Source organism: Leptonychotes weddellii, chromosome 5, assembly GCF_054177405.1.
Source record: "Leptonychotes weddellii isolate Sample4059 chromosome 5, ASM5417740v2, whole genome shotgun sequence".
NCBI lineage: Eukaryota > Metazoa > Chordata > Mammalia > Carnivora > Phocidae > Leptonychotes > Leptonychotes weddellii.
The window spans coordinates 104153775-104172883 of NC_138373.1; the positions used below are offsets into that span (position 1 = coordinate 104153775).

At 51.7% G+C, this 19109-nt stretch overlaps 1 protein-coding gene across 1 annotated transcript; it reads right to left on the reverse strand.

The window, feature by feature from the left end:
- Nucleotides 1-10666: 10666 nt before the first annotated feature.
- KRT74 (keratin 74) lies at nucleotides 10667-18086 on the reverse strand. The gene is made up of 9 exons (XM_006745821.3): nucleotides 17616-18086; nucleotides 16785-16999; nucleotides 16032-16092; nucleotides 15466-15561; nucleotides 14833-14994; nucleotides 13528-13653; nucleotides 11997-12217; nucleotides 11542-11576; nucleotides 10667-11046 (listed from the first exon to the last, which is right to left on the reverse strand). Exons 1-9 carry the CDS (start codon nucleotides 18084-18086, stop codon nucleotides 10838-10840), a joined length of 1596 nt encoding a protein of 531 aa, XP_006745884.2. The 3' UTR covers nucleotides 10667-10837.
- Between the last annotated feature and the right edge of the window lie 1023 nt (nucleotides 18087-19109).

Sequence of the window (19109 nt, forward strand, 5' to 3'; positions counted from 1 at the left end):
GTGGCTGTGTCTGCTGGGGCATGAGGGGTGGAGTGACCCTCTTCCTGGCACGGGACGTGAGCCCATGGAGGGCCATATGCTTCCATCAGTTCTCCAAGAACTGGGATCTATCTCCACACTTCACCTCTCTCAAACTCCCACAAGGCAGGCTGGAGGCTGCGCAAGGCACGATCACTGTCTGGCCCAAGCGCTGGACAGAGTGAAGAAAAGGAGGATGGAATTGGGGCAGGTGGCTGAAAATTCAGGGGGTCAACTCAGAGGAGGCAGGGAGATGGCAGAGAGAGGCTCGTCAGGGCCTGGAGGCTCAAGGGAAGACTCCTGGGGGGGTCCATCTGCTCATTTCTGTCTTTCTTCCGATGTATATCTGTTAGTAAGAGCAGGAGGAGCAAGCTGAGGACAGGAACTGTTTGTTTGTTTGTAAACATCTGTTTAGAGTTCAAATGGAGGAGCTGCTGTCCGGATGAGACTGAACTCCTATGCCTCTCTCCAACGCATGCGAGCCAGGGCTGCAGGCTGGCTGGGGGCCCCCTGGAGAGCAGGTGTTTCCACAGTGACTCTGTGGGCAGCTCCCATGAGGTCCCTCTGAAGGCTGTGACATATGTCATCTCAGTGTTCCTTTGTAAGGAAAGTCCATGGTCCTCCAGCTCAGAGACCCCCTAGTTACTCCTCCCGCCCTCCCTCCATCCTTCCTTTTCTCCCTCCAGTAACCTCTACTGAGAGCTTCTGTTGCCAGGCATGTGCCCAGTGTAGGGGACATGGGGGCTTGTGGTCTAATGCTAAAGGCTTTTCCCAGCTCCTGGAACACATCCTAGCCCGATGTCCCCCTCGATGGCTTCACTGGCTGTATGTTTCTGGGACGTGCATGGCAGCTCACCAGTCTAGCCTTCGACGTCCCCGCAGCTGCTGCCCCGCCCCGCCCTGTCCCACAGCTGCCGTCCTTGCTGTTCCCTGCCTTAGCCAGGGACATCTCACCCACAGGCCTCATCTCCAAATACCTCCACTAGCTTTGCCGCCCTATCCCTACCCAGTCTGAAACACCTCTCCTCCCCAACCCTTCTGATCCAAATCCTCTGCTCTTTCAAAACCCTGCTTCAAACCCTGGTTTAATCTCATCTCCTCCTCTGTGTGCTGGACTTTCTGTCCATTGAGACCTGTGCTGCCATGTTCCCTAGGACCTGGCACGTGGGTGAGCGCCCCATGTCCCCCAGTCGGCTCCTCCCTCTGTACCTTTCCTCAGGACCCCAAACCAGCCTCTGGACATCCCTCCCCCGGTGTCAGAGGACTGACAGTGTTGAGGGAGGGTGCATCTTCAGGGAGCGCCTGGGCCTGCGTCCACCTAGAATGCCACCAGGTAGGAGCCCAGACCAGGAGCTGGCTGCAGGGGTCTGAAACCCACTCCACCACCCAGCAGCACTTAGCCGCTCTAAGCCTCTGTTTCCCCAATGTAAATGGGATAGTAAACTCCTCATGGGGCAGCTGTAACAATTACATGTGCTAACCCATGAGAAGTGCTCGGCATGTGCCTGCTGCTTAGTCAATGTTTAACCGATATTATCGATGACCAAAAGTAGGGAGTAAAGTAGAAGTTAGGAATCAACCTGTCCTCTCCTCTTCTGCTCTCTCTCCTTCTTCCTGTCCTCTGGGAGAGGACATCTGGATCAGCACAGCTCCAAACAGTGTCATCTGCTGTTGGAGGACAAGGAGGGACTGATGTTCCCAGAGATCCCAGGCTTAAGGAGTCTCTCCACTCAGACCATTTCTGATCATGGAAAATTCGCCATTGGAAAGAATAATAATAGCCACTGTCTAACAAGTGCCTGCCAAGTGCAAAACTCAGTCAGAAACACTTTTCAAACGTTAGACCTGTTGCGATTGATCCATTTATCAGATATTTACTGAGCACCTACTAGGTGCTGAGGGGGGCAATACAAAGTATCGTGTCCTCAAAGAATTTAGCTTCTGGATCCATCCAAATGCAGGTGTCCCTGGGAAAAGCATCTCATCAAGCTATTAACAAGTCATTAACACCTTAGCGTGGATTAGTTAATCAGGTACTGGGCATCGGGAATGAAACACCCAATGTTGTTGATGAGGATGATGATAGGAGAAGAAGGAGGAGAATTTTGGGCCACCCACAGGAAGGGTGGGCCCAGGTAGGGCTCCCGGGGTGCCTGTGTTTTTGCTGGAGGAAAAAGGGAGGGACGGAAGGAAACCAGGAAAGAGCCACAGTTCAGCCAGGTTACGAAGGCCCTGCCCTAGCCTTAAGTCTCTGGAGAGACTCGGGGGTATGAAGAGGCAGAGCCCCCTGCTTTGGGAGGCCCCCGACGCTGGTGGGGGAGACAGGAGACAATTTCCCACTTCCCATGTCCCAGCTTCATCGTCCCCTCACACCCTTCAAGGTACCAGGATCACTCAGTTTTCTAGCTGAGAATTAAATTCTGAGCCAGGCACAGACATCTCTGAGCCTCAGTTTTACTCATCTGTGAAATGATGGGGAAGTGTGTCAGATCAGAGAATCAAACACTCAAGTTTCCAGGACCCTGTAGCTTTCCTTAGATCCTCAAGGAAAATTTAAATTGCTTGTTCAATAAATTACATTTGTATGGCTCTTGGTTTTATAGCCAAAATGTTTTATTTAATTTACGCAAATAACTTGCAGCTTTTTTGGTGTTTTTTATTTCTACATTTGTGATGATAAGTTGGCCACGCTTGTTGTGATCCCATGGCCCCAATCAAGACCCATTGGCTCCTTACTCTCAGCCTTCTGGGGTCTGATAAACCTCCAGAGAAGGCCTCAGAGGGAGAGGGGCAAGAAATCTAGTACAATCCAAGAGGGTAATTGCTGGATGAGAGAAAAAGAGAAGACACAGAGGAGAGGGGACACTGAATCCACAGGACTGCCTGGAGGAGGGGGTTTGGGTTCTGGTCTGTTAAGGGAAAAAGCCTTGGGTGGACCAGCAATGGGAAACAGGAAAAGCAGCCCAGGAAGGGCATTTGTGAGGAAGGACCCTCCAGCTGGAGCAAGCGCTAGTGAAGGGCGACCACGGGTGATGACTCCTAGAGCCCAAGCTGTGTATGTGATAGGGTGAGTAATAGGGAGGAGTTGAGGGCTCTTGAGCCAGGCAGAACCTGAGCAATGCAGTTTGAGGAAGCAGAATGTAGCTGCTGGTGGGTAGGAGTATCGGGGGTGGGGAGAGGCTGAAGGCACTGAGAGAGGGGCAGGTGGTTCTCTGAGCAAATAATTGTCTCCAAAATTAGAGAGAATGAGCTGAGTTATGTGGATGACATCAGCTCAGATCCTGCCAGCCCTCCTCAGCAGACTCACTCAGGAAGGGAGCATGCTGCCTGTGAACCCCCCCACAGGTCCCCCTCCTCGTACCCCTGTACCCCCTGCAGTTGCAGGCAGGTGGGGCACTGAGCCCCAAGCCAGCTGGATGGAGCGCAGTCCCTGGGGGACTTGGCCGCAATCAGAGCCATGCATCTGGGGGCAAGACAGCTGTTTAGCAGGTTTGCACCTGGCAAGACTGAAGGTGAGCTCATCCCAGAGGAGCTGGGATATAAAGGATGGAGAAGGGCTGTCCTGCCAGGCACTCAGCTCCACTCCCACCTGCAGTGTGGCTGCCAGAGAGGCTTCCTCCTCACTCAGCTCTGAGGCCAGGAGCATCTCTTTTGAGCTTTGCTGGCCATCTCCTTCCTCCGGTCCCACCCGAAGCTTCTGGTGAAGGGTGTGGATTCGGGAGTCTGAGGATCCCGGTCCAGGTCCTGCCAGGTAACCATGGGCAGGTCTCCCAACTTCCTAAGCCTCTGTTTCCACATCTCTAAAAAGGGGGATGCTCATACCTGCTGCACCTACTCCCAGAGGTGGATGGAAGACACCGCGTAAATAATGATGATGAGGATGATGTTAATTCTACTAATGACAGCTACCGCACGCTGGGAGCTCTGCCGGGCACTGCTCTGAGCACGTCCCATGTATTAACTCATTTAGTCCTCACAACAGCCATGTGACGCAGATACTATTATTACCCCATTTTACAGATGAAGATACTGAGGCACCAGGAAGTTAAGTAACTCACTGGAGGTCACACAGCTCACGAGCAGAGGAGCCAGGGCTCAATCCCAGCAGCCTGGTGGTAATGTGCACTCTTAGCCTCTACGCTGTCCTGGCTTGCTCGTGTACAGATGTCCGGCGCAGGTGCCTGTCCTTTTCCGGGTGCAAAGGACCATCTCTAGCCTCCTCCAAGCTCGGGTTCTGAGTCCCCGCTGTCCCTCCACCATCTGAACCTCAGCATGATGAACGGCCCTCGCCAGGACTGACTTCCTCCCACTCCTCCTCCTGCCCCAGACCCTCCAGCCAGCAGGATCTGACCCCGTGCTCTCCTTCTCAGCCTTCTTTGCTCTTCTGAAGAAAATTAATATAGTGTCTGGACTTCGGTGAGCATGGATGGCGGGTGCCTATGAGGTGGTTATGGGTTTTTCACACACATCAGCTTTTTCCCTGATGTCGTGCTCTGGACTGTTCTCCCAGCCTCCTGCCCACTAGGGCAGCTTGTCCTATCCTTTAAGACAACCCGAGACACACCTCCTCTAAGAAGCTCCTTCCCGATTTCCATGCCCTCCCTGCCAGGGTGGGCTGCACCTCTCTGCACACGCCTGATTGCCCAGGTGCTGTGTGCATCCCTCCAGAATGATCGAAGAGGTCCCTCTAAGGTCAAGCAATGCCTTTTGCACCTGTGGCCCCAGGCTCCAGGGCTTGCGTCAGCTGACAGATGTGCTCCAGCGCCTGTCAGAGGGCGCGTGTGGGTGCGCATCTGTGTGGGGGTTGTCGTGAACATGGACATGAGCACCGTGGGTGTCTGGCCCGTGGGGAGGGGCAGGGCTGTCCCAGTGATCTGCGGCTGACATCTACCGTGGTGGGCCAGAGCCCGACTGTACCAGTTGTTACGTATTTTGAGTATCTTCTGCAGACATGGGCCTGTGAGCCGGACAGCACGTGTCTGCGTACGTCTACACTGGCTTCTGACGACAATCCACCTAACAATGGGTCCCTATGGGATTAGCTCTCTGTTCCTCTCCATTAGTGACACACAGGTGACTGTCCCATTTTCATCATATTCTTTTTCCTTAAAAAAAAATAATTTACTTATTTATTTGAGAGAGAGAGAGAGAGACCACATGAGTGGGGGGCAGGGGCAGAGGGAGAAGCAGGCTCCCTGCTGAGCAGAGAGCCCAACACCTGGCTTGATCCCAGGATGAATCGATCCCAGCACCCTGGGATCATGACCTGAGCCGAAGGCAGATGCTTAGCCAACTGAGCCACACTTCTTTTTCAATAACAGCCAAGGGGGGAAACATGGTGACTCCCAGCTGGTGACCAATTGAGGCAATCAAATTCATTCATTCATTCAACATCCCCGAAACCATGAAAATAGGAGAGGTTCTGGCTAGTTGGGCCTGAAAGAACATCTCTTCCTGGGGACAGCAGGAGGGACAAGGTGACTTCTCAAGGTCACAGAGCATCCATTTCACTGAGAACTTCTCTACCAGGGAACACGGATGAATCAGTGAGAGCCTCACACAATACCAAGTTTGGAAGCTAGGGAGAACATTTGTGAAGGTGAGGAAATGGGAAGGTTCGAGGCCAAGGGAAAGGCACAGAGAGGAGAGGCCGGGAAGACCGGCGGCTCCAGGAGGCAGGGCACACACATTGTGACTGCCTTCTTCTTTCACATTCTTGATTCATTCTTCAATTATGGAGCAAGCGCTCTGGGCCAGAGGAAGATAGAAGCTGACAGATCCCCAGGGCTTGCCCTTGGCCAATCGAACGGAGGGCTAGTTATCTCTGTCTCCCTACTGGGCCCCACTGCTCCCCCATCTTGATTCCAGGTTGCTATTTGCCACATAGTGGGAAAGTCCAGGGGCAAAGTCCAGGGACACGGTTTCTTTGGCCTTTTCCTTGTTACCCATTCCTGCCTGAAATTTTATTTTTTATTTGGGTGAGATTCACATAACATAAAATTAACCATTTTAAAGTGAACAATTCCGTAGCATTTAGTGTATTCACAATGTGGTGTAATCACCACCTCTACGTCCGTACATTTCATCACCCCAAAAGGAAACGCAGTACCCCCTAGCAGGCACTCCCCATTCCCCTTACCCCAGTCTCCGCCACTGCCAAGTTTCTATGGATTTACCTATTCTGCACATTTCATATGAATGGAGTCATACAATATGTGACCTTCCGTGTCTGCCTTCCTTCACTTAGCATCACGTTTTCAAGATTCATCCATATTATAGCATGTGTCTGTACTTCATTGCTTTTTATGCCTGAATAATATCCCGTTGCAAACTATATACTACATTTTTTTTTATCTATTCATTCATTATGGACATTTAGGCTATGTCTTAGTCCTGCCAGGCTGCTATAACAAATACCACAGACTGATACCTTATAAACAACAGAAATTTACTTCTCACAATTCTGGAAGCTGGGAAGTCCAAGGTCAAGGCACCGGCATGGTTGCATTGCAGAGGGGGCCCTCTTCCTGGTGCATAGCCAGCAACTTCTCCCTATGTCCTCATATGGTAGAAGGGGTTAGGGAGCTCTGTGTGGTCTCTTTTATTAGAGCACCAGTCCCATTCATGACCTAATAACCTAAGTACTTCCCAAAGACCCCACCTCCCAAAACCACCATCTTTGGGGTTAGGGTTTCAACATGTGAATCTGGGGGAGACACAAACACTCAGACCATAGCAATCTGTTTCCACCTTTGGTTATTGTGAACAGTGCCACTATGAACATGCATGCACAAGAATTTGTTTAAGCACCTGGTTTCAATTCTTTTGGATATATAGATAAAGGAGTGGAACTGCTCATATACCAGTCCTATGTTTAACTTTATGAGGGACTGCCCGACTGTTTTTCACAATGGCTGAACCATTTTACATTCCCACCAGTCACGTACAAAAGTTCCAATGTCTCCACATCCTTGCCAACACTTTTTACTTTCCATTATTTTTATTACTGCCGTCCTAGTGGGTGTGAAGTGGCACTTCATTATGGTTTGGATTTGCATTCTCCTGATGATGAGTCATGTTGAGCATCCTTGCATGTGCTTTTTGACCATTTATATGTTTTCTTAGAAAAAAAGTCCATTAAAGTCCTTTGCTCACGTTTTAATTGGGTTGTTTGTCCTTTTGTTGTTGAGTGCTAAGAGTTCTTTGTATGTTCTGGATACTAGACCCTCAGCAGATATATGATTTGCAAATGTTTTCTCTCATTCTGCAGGTTTTCTTTTCACTTTCTTGGTAGTGTCCTTTGATGTACAGAAATTTTTAAATTTTTATGAAGTCCAACTTTCTCTATTTTTTCTTTTGGTGCTTGTGCTTTGGTGTCATATCTAAGAATCCTTTGCCACATCCAGGGTCATGAAGATTTATCCCTTTATTTCTTCTAAGAGCTTTATGGTTTTAGCTCCTATATTTAGGTTGTTGATTGATTTGACATAACTTTTGTATATGATGACAAGTGGGAGTCCAAATTCACTCTTTTGCATGTGGATAGCCAATTGTCCCAGCATGTCCAGGAATGGTGTTGGCATCCTTGTCAAAATGGCCACAAATATATGGTTTTACTTCTCCAAATCTTTTAAACGTATTTGTGCTAGTTAGGAAGATCCTATGAGCACTCTTTCCTGCCTGTCTCTGTTAGGTGAAGCTCCCTTAAGTGGAAAACCCAGCAAAGAATAAAGCCAGTCCTTGCCCTCGAGGCCCCCAAGTCTGGCACTGAAAGAATCAGTCACACAGAGAGATTATCTCAATCGCATGTGGAAATGTCATGTTGGACGTGAGTAGTGGACACTGCAAGGTTCTAGAAAACAGGCGCTCAGCCCAGCCTAAAGATTCATGAAGGTTTCCAGGAGGAGTGGGTACCCAGACGGAATGTCAAAGGAGCAATAAGAGTTGTTCAAGTAATGAAAGGTGTGAATGAAAGTCTCCATGCCCAAAGACTGTGAGCATAAACATCACCCAGACAGATGACTCAGCCCATAAGTGGACCTTCATTGGAGGTCTACACAGAGCAAATGAACTGGATGCTTACCCTCCCAGACAGTGTGGACACTCCCTCACTCCCCTGGGCAGCTCTCCAATCAAAACTTCCACGCACACCTCTTCCTTCCAGTTTTTTTTGCCCTGTGTGCTGAAGTCAGACCCACAGAATTGAAGTTGGTGACCACGGTCCTATCTCTATGATTTGCTCTCTTGGGCTTCAAAGGAAACTTCAAATTCAAGAGCACAGTCATCCTTGTGCACTTCTCAGGATCTTAATTAAGCCCCCCAGATGACAAAGAATCTCTCCATTTCTCAGGCAGATAAACCGCAACCAGAGAGGCTGCCCCTCTGCCCTCCTCAATACCCAGCACAGGACATGTTGCCTCAGTCTCCCCAAATCACATCTACCTAGCCTCTGAGTCCTTCACTGTGCACCCAGGACTGGGCACAGCACCCAAGCCTCATAACCCAATGGTCAGAGGCATACCAGCACTGTGGTCCTGGAGGAGGCAACCCCATGGATGGCTCATGGTTCCTCTAAAGGCTGTTTCAGGTTGTGGATCCCACCCACACCTCCCCTCCCCACAGCCCTCTTACTGGATCACTGGGAATCTGGTCTTCGGGGAAAGGCAGAGCATCAATGCTGGGAAGGGCCTTAGGGTGGTCCTGGGGTTCATGACCCAGGGAATCAGTCCATGGATGGGCTTTGGGGGGTTTGCAAACCTCTGAACAGGTAGACATAATTGTGTACCTTTTTCAGGGGGAAAAGGCCCATAGCTCACATCAGTTGGTCTGAGTGTAACAGGTGACAGGTTAGTGGCTGAGCCAGAACAGAATCCCCTTAACTCCCAGGGCACTATTCCCCGTACCCACAGTGACCACAGCAGTGACATCAGAGGGAGGCATTTGGGCAGAAAGCCCACCAGACTCTTGGACTCTTGTGTTTCCCAAGGTTTATTGCATCTTGGCACACCAGAAGAGGACCTCCATAATACATGAAAGGCACAATGAGGCCTATGGAGGAGGCAGCTTGGGGTGAGAGGCCCCGCCCTCGGAAGGCCTAACCCCTGTTACCCTGAGGGCTGGAGGGGCAAACTGCTTAGGACACCCATGCTACTAGATGGATCAGAAAGCCCATCAGAGGGCTGAATTCTGCAGGCCAAAGCTATCAGAACCCCACCCAGCTCCACTAGCCACTTCAGAAAATCTAAGATCTCCCAACCCTCACCAAAATAAGCACACAAAACTTGTCCCCAAACCTACTGTGATGGTGTGATTTAAGTTCTCTCTCTCCAGGAATCTATGTGCTCATCTTTCTAGTTATTTGCTTAAACTTCCTCCTCCTCCAGGAGGCCTTCCTTGTTTAGCTTCTGCATTCTGGTCCCTTCTCAGTAATGCTACATGGGTCTTCCTTTCCCTGATTTGTACCAGGACATGGCTTTGCATGTATGTCCATCTCTCCCATCAGCCTTGAGATCACCTCCAGAGCAGCGTGCTCTGATCCGATTCCAGACTCCCTAAAATCTTGCGCACGTGTGTGGGGCGGGGCCCATTATCGTTAGGGGGTGGGCTATTTGGTAAGATTGACACACTGACAAGACACACACTGATATCACCCAAGGGCAATTTATTGACTATACAGCAGAAATCCAGAGTCTTTAACTAGAGCAAAGGAGGAATATTCTTAGGAATATTTACATCAAGAGCCATGACTTCCGGGCTGGGCAGTACCACCAGAGATAGATCAAGCTCCCCTCACTGAACACAGCTCATAGCAACAGGAATTGAGAATCACAAGCACTGCAGGGTACGATCCTAGTGAGAGGACTAAAGATAAATCACATACCCACAGTCCTTGACCAAAAGGCAACATAATCATGCTGCCCTCATCAAAAGAACCGAGTGTTTGAAAAAATTCCCTTTGTTACAGAGGCAGTGATATGCCACGAAAAGAATATAGACCGTGGAGTCAGCCAGACCCGGGCTCCACTCCCGGCCCGGGGAACTCAGTGGGTAACAGGGGGGCAGGTTCTACAGGCTCTCAGAGGCTGGGGCTTGTCCTCTGTCCCAAGGATGCCGATTGCACCCACCCTGCAGACTGGGCAAGCACGAGGGGCAACGCATGCAGGGAGCCTGGCACGTAGCTGCCACAGATCATAGGGTCGCAGCTCTTACCAATAATAGAGGAGTGGGTGGGTGACACAAGGTGGCAGGAAACCCCCAGTTCTCTGTCACTTGGCTTCGCAAAGATGGGTACAGCTGGTAGTCTGAGCATATACACTTTTTCTCCTGAATAAGGGGGTCATTCCGCAAAGAGCTTTTGGAGGGGACAGGCAAAGCCTGGCTGACCATTCGCCTCTTGGGCACACATCTCCATCCTCACCCCAAAGCTGGGGTTGGGGGCGGGACCTCCCAGACAGCTGCTGATTCAGCCTAAGCGCAGAACATGACTATTCCTCCCCCCCTCCCCGCCCCTGGGGAGGACCACAGCTTCCCAGGGCCAAGAAGGTAATTATAGGCTGTGTTCCAAAGCCTCCTGTCAGCTGAAGGCAGTAGGGAAAACAAGAAGCCACAGAGTCCACACAGGACCCGAGGAGACAGAGAGGCGATGGTGCCAGTCAGAGCTGGACAGTGAGGGGAACCACAGCACGGGTGGCTGAGTGCACTGCAGACAATACCAGGACTCGGTGGGAGAATGGGAGGCAGTAGACATCTCTGGGCTGGGTGGAGGCGGCAAGGGCATCCCTTCTCCCGGGTGCTGAGGGGAGGGGGCCCCCGGGGCTTATCAGGCAGCTTTCCCGGCTGGGGCGCTGGCAGAGGAGCTCTTGCCCTTGAGGTCTTGGGAGTCCTTGAGGTCTCCCCCGCGTGCCCCCTTGGCCCTGGTCTGCCCGGCCCAAGTGCTGCCAGAGCTGCCCACGACGCTGCTGGCCCCGGCGTCGGCACTGGCCGAAGAGTTGGGGTGGTAGTAGCTGCTTCTCCTGCTGCTGCTGATGGCTGAGGAGGCGGGGCCGAGAGCAGAGAGGAAGGGCAGTAAGGGTCAGTGAGAAAAGGAACCATCCCCCCCTGTCCCCGGCAACCCTCAGCAGTCAGGGAATACCACCAAGATGAATGAGCGCCGTGGTGTGCCGGGCTCTGAGTAAGGTGGGGACCACATGACACAGACGTGATCTCTGCCCTCCTGGAGCTTCCTGGACCGTTTGGCCCCCAAATGCACATTTTCAACTCTCTCTCTCTCTCTCTCTCTCTCTCTCGATGACAATGCCCCGGGGAGAGACAGGGAGGAAATGGGGTGGGCATGACTTCAGCACTGTTGCCATGGGACAAAGGGAAGTAGGTTTTCTTTGAAGACAGAGAAGTTTCAAAAGACAGTAACAGAAAGTCCCAGATTGGGGGAGACCATGAGTGGAGGGGGCATCACCCTACCCTGGGGTCCCCGACTTTCCCATCCAGCCAGAATCCCCACCCAACCCATCTCTCAGGAGTACTTACAGATGCTCACGGAGGATGGGTTTTCACCAGACATCCTGTAAGACAGAAAGTTAGAGAGGGATAAAACCTCAGCGAGTGTCTACCCTCAGCTAAACCTTGATGGGCACCTGCTTTACCATGTATATTATTTTAATTCATCCTTAAAACACTGTGTGAGATGGAGATTATAATCCCATTTTACAGGTGAGGAAATAGAGATGCAGAGACGCTAAATGATCTGCCAGGACCACGGCTTATATGTGCCAAAGCCAGTGAGGAAATCTGATCTGTCTGATCTTACTTGTTCTTCTGCCTGTTTCGTGTTTCAGCTCCCCTTGCAGGGAGCAGCAGCTGAGCTCCCCAGTCAAACCACCACCCTGTGCTCATCTCTTTCATCTTCCACTTCCCAAATGTCCCCAGCCCAGCAGAGAGCCACCCACAGCCCCTTCTCCCCAGCATTCCCCTCCACCCCGCACCTGCACTCCTCGCCCTCCAGCAGCTTGCGGTAGGTGGCGATCTCCATGTCCAGGGCCAGCTTCGTGCTCATGAGCTCCTGGTACTCACGCAGCATCCGGGCCAGCTCATCCTTGGCCTGGTGCAGGACTGCCTCCAGCTCGTCCAGCTTGGCCCAGGCGTCCTTCAAGGCACAGTCGCCCCGCTGCTCGGCATCAGTGATGGCCGTCTCCAGGTTGGCGCACTAAAGGCCAAAGAACAGGGAGATCATCAGAACGCAAAATAGTTTTTAGATCTTCTGGGTTAGGTAGCACAACCCCCTCACTTCCCAGATGAAGCCCGAGGTGACAGCGAGTAAGGCTGCAGAGGCAGAGCTAGAGCCAGGCCTCCTCTATTTTCTGTTGCAGATGGATATTCTGTGAGAAGCTGCTGAAGCAGTTGCATTTCATGAATATAGGAAGAAACTCGTGATGTTTGCAAAGTTGTCTAGTCCCTGTGGTTGGAGGCCACCAATGGCTCCAGGTTGAAAGGACACCAGGTCCAGGACAATCATGCTGAGACCCCAGCCAGGACGCCTCTAGGGATCGGACAGCATGCCAAGGCACCACTCTTGTCGGATTCCTGTCTGCAGGACAGCTCCCAGTGGGGACCCTTGCTACCTGTAAGCACCAAGAGTGAGTGTTTCTGGAACACTCCAGCACTCTGCAGGGAGGGTCTGGCTAAATGCACCCTTTCTCAGCTTGAATAGGGCGTGGAGGTTGTAGGGACTCAGGGAGGAGAGTGGGCACTGCTCTTTCATGTTGGTGTTCTATCACTAGTAGAGTTGACTTGGTTCTTTGGGGAGGACACAGGAAGAATTCACCACCCCCTTAATATCATCTCCCCACTGACATGGTGTTTAAGCTCTGCTGCTTTCAGGGAAGACAGGATTCCCTAGCTGAAGTGGACATGGTACCGTGGTACAGGGCAGGGACACCCAGGAGGGCTTCATCTGCTGCTGTCCTCCCTTGGTCACCAGGACGATGCCCCCACCCTGAGGGCAAGAACTTAATGTGGCCACGGAGGGGCCTGGGACGCATTTCCCCATGCACCCCCCCGCCACGTGTTTTGCATGTCCAGTGGGAGGAGGAGGCATGGGACCTGCTGTCAGAGGGCACATCTGAAGGGGATGTAGAGCAGGTTTGTTGCACACAGAAAAGGTCTGAGAAAGAGGGGGAAAGAAGGAGGAAAACTGATTTCCATCCTGACTGTTGATAACCAGCTGGAGACCTTGGGCAAGTCACTTCCCTCTCCTTATCTGCCCATCTTCTTTATCTGCAAACTGGGAGTCGGTTGAAGTAAGCTCAAGGCACTTCCCAGCTCTTAGCAGAGTGTCAGCTCCGACCACGGGTACAGAGGCAGGTGGGAAAGAGGGACAGTGGATGGCTGAGGGGCTCCCAAACCCAGACTGGGAGATATGCTTTTTACTAAAGGGTGGGCTCCAGTTTCTCCATCACAGAGGATGAAATTGAACTTCACAAAGAACTTGACATTCTTTGTGAGGTTGCTGCCCACCTGCTTTTTTACATTTGCAGTCTCACACCGGATCCTCTGGATAAGCCGATTCAGCTCTGACATCTCGTTCTTGGTGTGTTTGAGGTCATCACCGTGCCGGCCTGCTGTCAGCTGCAGCTCTTGGATCTGGTTTCCCAGAGATAGAAAGTTGGTTATGAGACAGGACTGCACCCCCCTGCCCCCGATTCGAAGTAGAGGAAGGGTCCTGAGCAAACAGTTCCATGGTTGGGGCCAGCCAGGGGAGATGGCTCCAGAACAGGATGTGTTGGAGCCGGGGCCTGGGCATCCTTCCAGCTATGTGGTGGTGTTTCCGACCAAGAAGTCCACCCATATCTCTAAGCGGAAACTGTGTGTTGGACCCATCCTTTCTCATTGCCCTGCCTGTAATCTTTCCTGAGCTGGATGAAAGAAACGTGCAGGTCACATTTATTAAGCACTTCTGAAATGTAAGAAGAGCTCTCCACTCATTAAGCACCTCTTTACAGAGGCCTCTGTTAAAGGCCAGATTCTGCTCCAGGTGCTAAGGATGCAGCAGTGAACAGGATCGGTGAGGTCCCTTCCCTCACGGGACATACATTCTCCCGCGGCCCTTTCTCAGTGACAAGTGGAGGGCCAGGAGGGGCACACTGAAGGCAATGTGTACCCTTGGGGTGGTGGGATTGTTGGCTCAGGGCTTGCAGCTCATATCTTCCCCTCTTCCCTTGCCCAGTCCTCCAGAGAAGAGGGGATGATGTATCCAAGGACAGGGGATGCGGAACCTGAGGTCTTTGCTGTTGATGGGATTTAACAACGTGAGGAGTGCCAGAGCAGGGCAGGTGTGAAGCCCTGGAGAGCACGCAGGTAAAGGGTCTTCTCTAAGCATAACTCCCATTACCCAGAATCCACCTAGACTTCCACTTCCTACTCTTGGAAGTCCAGAAAAGAGCTCATGGCTTCCCCTTCACTCCCTGTCCCACCCTGGGTCTCCCATAACTACTCTCCACCATATTTGTTATTCTCTCTCCTTCTGCCCCATGATGACATGACCTAATCCCTGGAAACACATTTGTTCTACAGCAGAAACACCTCTCTTCTTTATTCCGTCAGAAGATTGCCTGTCCCTCTCTGTTGAATATGCCCATTCGTTTATCTTTGATAATAGTCTCTACTGAGAATTCTTTTTGAATAGAATACCGTTAAAGCATTGGTTATAACCGTTCTTTCATTCAGCACATCTACAAAGGTAGCTCTTTCATTCACTGGTGGAGGTGTCCCTTCCCAGGAAAGGAGAGGCTAGCGGAAGACAGAGATCCCCTTGGTGCCCACCTTGCTCTGGTATAGGGCCTCCGCTTCGGCCCTGCTCTTCAGGGCGATCTCATACTGAGCTCGGACCTTGGCAATGATGCTGTCCAGGTCCAGGTCCCGGTTGTTGTCCATGGACAGGATGACAGAGGTTTCACTGGCATGAGTCTGAATCTGGGCTATCTCCTGAGTTGAGAGGTGAGGACAGAGTCAGGGTCCCCTAGCCTCCCTTTGTTGCCTATTCGTCTTCTGGGCTGAAGTGGTGGGAAGAAGTGCCTGCTCTAGGTCTGAATGTTGGAGCCTAGGGAGAAGGCTCACAGCAGCAGGATGCACCCCTCATGGGCAGTGGGCAGTGGAGACATTTCCTATAATTCACAGAGTCAAGAACCTGTGCTTGAGTAGGACCTCATGGGGTCATTTTTTTCTGCCTGAGTGCAAGATCACTATCATAGCCCAGGTGGGATTGTCTCTTTTGTATATGGCTTCTGGGGACCAAGATCCTACACTTCCATGGCCTCCCAGTGCAGAGTTTTGCACCTTTCCATCAAAACATCTTTAATTCTGTTTATCCTAAATCCCTCTTATTGACATCTCCCCAGAAGAGCCAAGTGAGGCCCTCACTTGGCTGGGGTGGGAGAAAGACAGGAGCATCCTCACCGCATCATACAAACACTTGAGGAACTTGATGTCTTTGTCCAGAGAATCTACTTTGGCCTGGAGCTCCACCTTCACTGTGTAGGCTGCATCTGCATCCTGCCAAAGGCACCCAGAACATTCAGTCAATACAACCTTCATCTCATGAGCTTTCCCTGTCCCTGCTCCCAGAGCCATCTGATTTCCTATTGTTTGCCTGCAAAGGGAAGCATACGGATGAATAAAACTTTTTCTCATACTCAATGACTCTTTGAAAATAGAGAAAGAGGAATATTGCTCTGTTACACTGGAGAAAACAAAGCCCAGAGAGGCAGAATGAGTTTCCCCAAGTCACATAGGAGGGCCAAGCTGGACCAGAGTTTCTCTTTTCCCAGACCAGAATTCCCTCCTGTCTGTCTCTGTCCTTTGCCTGGCTGTGTATCCCGCCTCTTCAGCTTGCTAGAGGCCAGAACAATGACTCCATCCCCACTCAGGCATCAGCCCCTCCCCAGAAGGCCTGGGCTGGAATCCTGAGCAGAGCTGGTTGGGATGGGGATGCAAAAGAGAGCAAAGGCTCTTCACTCCCTTACCGTCTTGAGCACCACAAAATCGTTCTCAGCTGCTGTGCGCCGACTAATCTCCATCTCATACCTGTGGGCGAAAAGAGAAGATAGCAGGGGCCTCGGTCCCCTGGGCCAAGAACCTCCTGTTCTCACTGGTGGGCAAGTGCTCAGGATGCAGAGTCCCTGCCGGATCTCCTAGAGGTGAGCGCTGCATAGGCTGGGAGTGGCAGGACTATGTCCCTGAGTTATCTCATTAATATTCCACTCACTGGAGGCTAGGAAAATATCCCAGTGCCTATTAGGTTCCCCAAACTGGCCACTGAACAAGTCACTGGATCAATGAGCGTGGAACTCCTTCCTATCAACCAGGTAGGAAGTTCTCATCAAACAGGGCAGGCTGTTCCCCCACAACCAAGGGAGGGGTGTGAGCCCCTGGCCCTGGTGCTTGCTCTCTCCCCTCCTAAAAAGTGGCACAGAGATTGCGTTTGCCCAGGAGCCTCTGGGAACATGACCCATGACCTTGGTGGGACCTGCTCACCTCTTCTTGTAGTCCTCCACAACGTCCCGCACCATCCTCAGTTCCAAGTCCAGCCGTATACTGTCCCTGGACTGCCTGGCCACCCAGAGAGGGCCCTCATCTTGCCTGGCTAGGGGAACTCAGGATGGGCCATTCTTACCTGAGCTCAGTGCCCCTGAGGCCAGAGGCAAGTGTCCCATGGCCTGCTGGGAAAGCCCAGCTCTGGCAGGCCAGTCAGCCTATAGGTGTTGTGTCCTGCTCACCTTCTCTTGTAGTCCTCCACTGTGTCCCGCACGCTCCTCAGCTCCGAGTCCAGCTGCACCCTGTCCCCGGACAGCATCTCCAGCTGCCTCCGCAGGTTGCTGATGTAGCCCTCGAGGATGGGCTCCAGGTTGTTCTTGCAGTTGTTCAGGTCCAGCTGCTGCAGCAGCTCCCACTTGGTCTCCAACACCTGGTTCTGCTGCTCCAGGAACCGTACCTGGGACCACAATGGAAGTGATCATGTCCATGGACATAGACTATTGACTCTCAGGTTATATAGATTTTTCTAAAGTCATTAGGCTCAGATGTTGACTCTCCACTCATGGAGTTCCATGCAAACTAGGCCCTTTGCAAGTGCTCATCCCATAGCTTTCTAGACAAAACCAATCCCTGAAAACTCACGGAAGAAGGAAATGCCATAACTTTCTTTCATTGCCTGACTCAGCACCCAGGAGATGCTCCTCCTGATGACTCAGCCAAGTGTTTCTTCTGTACCGTGAGCCCTCCCTTCCCAATGGTGTTGATTCTACCAGCTCTTCATCTTCTTTAAAGGGCTGGAGATTCGTCCAGCTGTCCTCCAGAAACCCAGAACTTCTTTCTCAAGGTGGGGCTACCCTTTACTCAATTTTCCACCCATCTCTGCAAAATCCCCCAAGGAAGCAACACATTCATTTATTCCTTTGTGCTACCCAGCTTACAGGACGTTATGATGGGGGAGTCCTTCCTGAGGCCCAGTTGCCACCGTTCCATCCACAGTGCCCTGTCCACTCCCCGGCAGCAAGGAATTGCTCACATCTCACTGAACTGTCTCATCCTCCTCCCATGAAACCCACCTTATCAATGAAGGAGGCAAACTTGTCATTCAGAGCCTTGATCTGCTCCCGCTCCTGGATGCACACTCTCTGGATCTCTGGGTCCAGCTCCATGTTGAGGGGGGCCAGGAGACTCTTGTTGATGGTGACCCGGTAGATGCCCCCGGGTGGGCACATGGATGGGCACACAGGCCCTGAGGCCACACTGCCAAACATGCTGCCAGCAAAGCCAGTGGCCCTCCCCACTCCATACTCAGAGCCCGCCCCAAAATTATAACCTCCAGTCCGAACACCACCAGCAGCCATGTTGAGGGAAATACACCGATTCCCTCCAAGACTGCAGAGGCTCCGACTGCCAAAGCCAGCCCCAGGTCCTTTGCCAACTGCACGGTAAGAAGCTGCACTGCCCAGAGCCTGCCTCAGCACCACTGCTGAGTGCCCACTGAAGCCACCCTTGTCACCACCAGGCTTGATGTTCAGTTGGCGATTCATGCTAGGAAAGATGGAGTTAACAGGGTTAGAGAAAGCAGTCAGCAACGGATAGAGAACACTCTGATGAGGCGCCCAGAGTGCTGCCTCCTTTTATCCTGTCGAGCCCAGGACACCGGAAAAGGGCGTCTCTCCACTATCTCCTTTCTTTGTGCTGAAGGGCCAGGAGCCATGGGTAATTTGTAGAACAGAGATCTCCAAGCTCTTTGTGGCAACAAAGCGTTTCTGATAGCCAGCAGAATATGCTGCCCTTGCAGACTGGATTGGTCTAATCGGGCATTTATCTGTGCTCTTAATTAGGGACCTGGAGATTTATCCCCTTCTGAGATCTCCTAGCTTTCTTTTTTTCAGGGCTGCCTCCTTCTTGCTTATCTGTGAGCAAGGAGCAGGGGCAAATGTCTGGCTTTATCCAGAAAGGGCTCATCCAAAAACCCAAGGTTTCCTCCCAAGAGAATCCATCTCCTAGTATCTGGTCTTGTTGAAGAGCCAAAGTGTTCATGCCAGAGAAGAGGAGACTCAGAAAGAACATGAGGGGTGTCTTCAAAGATCTAGATCCAAGCAGAATTTCCAGGCATCACTCTTTGGGTCGCTAAGAACCCCAGCTGTCCAGTGGTGGAAAACACCCCAGGAAATAGTGGAAATGACCCCACAGAGTCTGCATGGTCCTCAGCAGGGGTATTGTCTGGGGCTTTCCGTGGGCGAGGACTGGGTAGTGGTGCCTTGAGGTTGCCTTTTCAACAGTGAGAACCTTTTCAGGCAGTGGGCAGTTCCTGCAGCCACGTTTTTGCTCCCAAAGTTGTCCGCCCCATCCTAGGAGCTCAGACATTAGTTCTTCTCTGGGAGAATGTTTCCCCAACCCTTGGGCTCCCTGTGGAAACATTCCATGCCCAGGGACCAAGAAACAGAAGTCCCTGAGTTCCACTCATTGGTTCGGGGTGAGCTGTTCCGCCAGTTTCCAGATCACTTCAGGAAGTCACTCAAGTTGGGGACAGAAGAGAGCAGCCTTTTATTAGCTCAGGTAGTCCT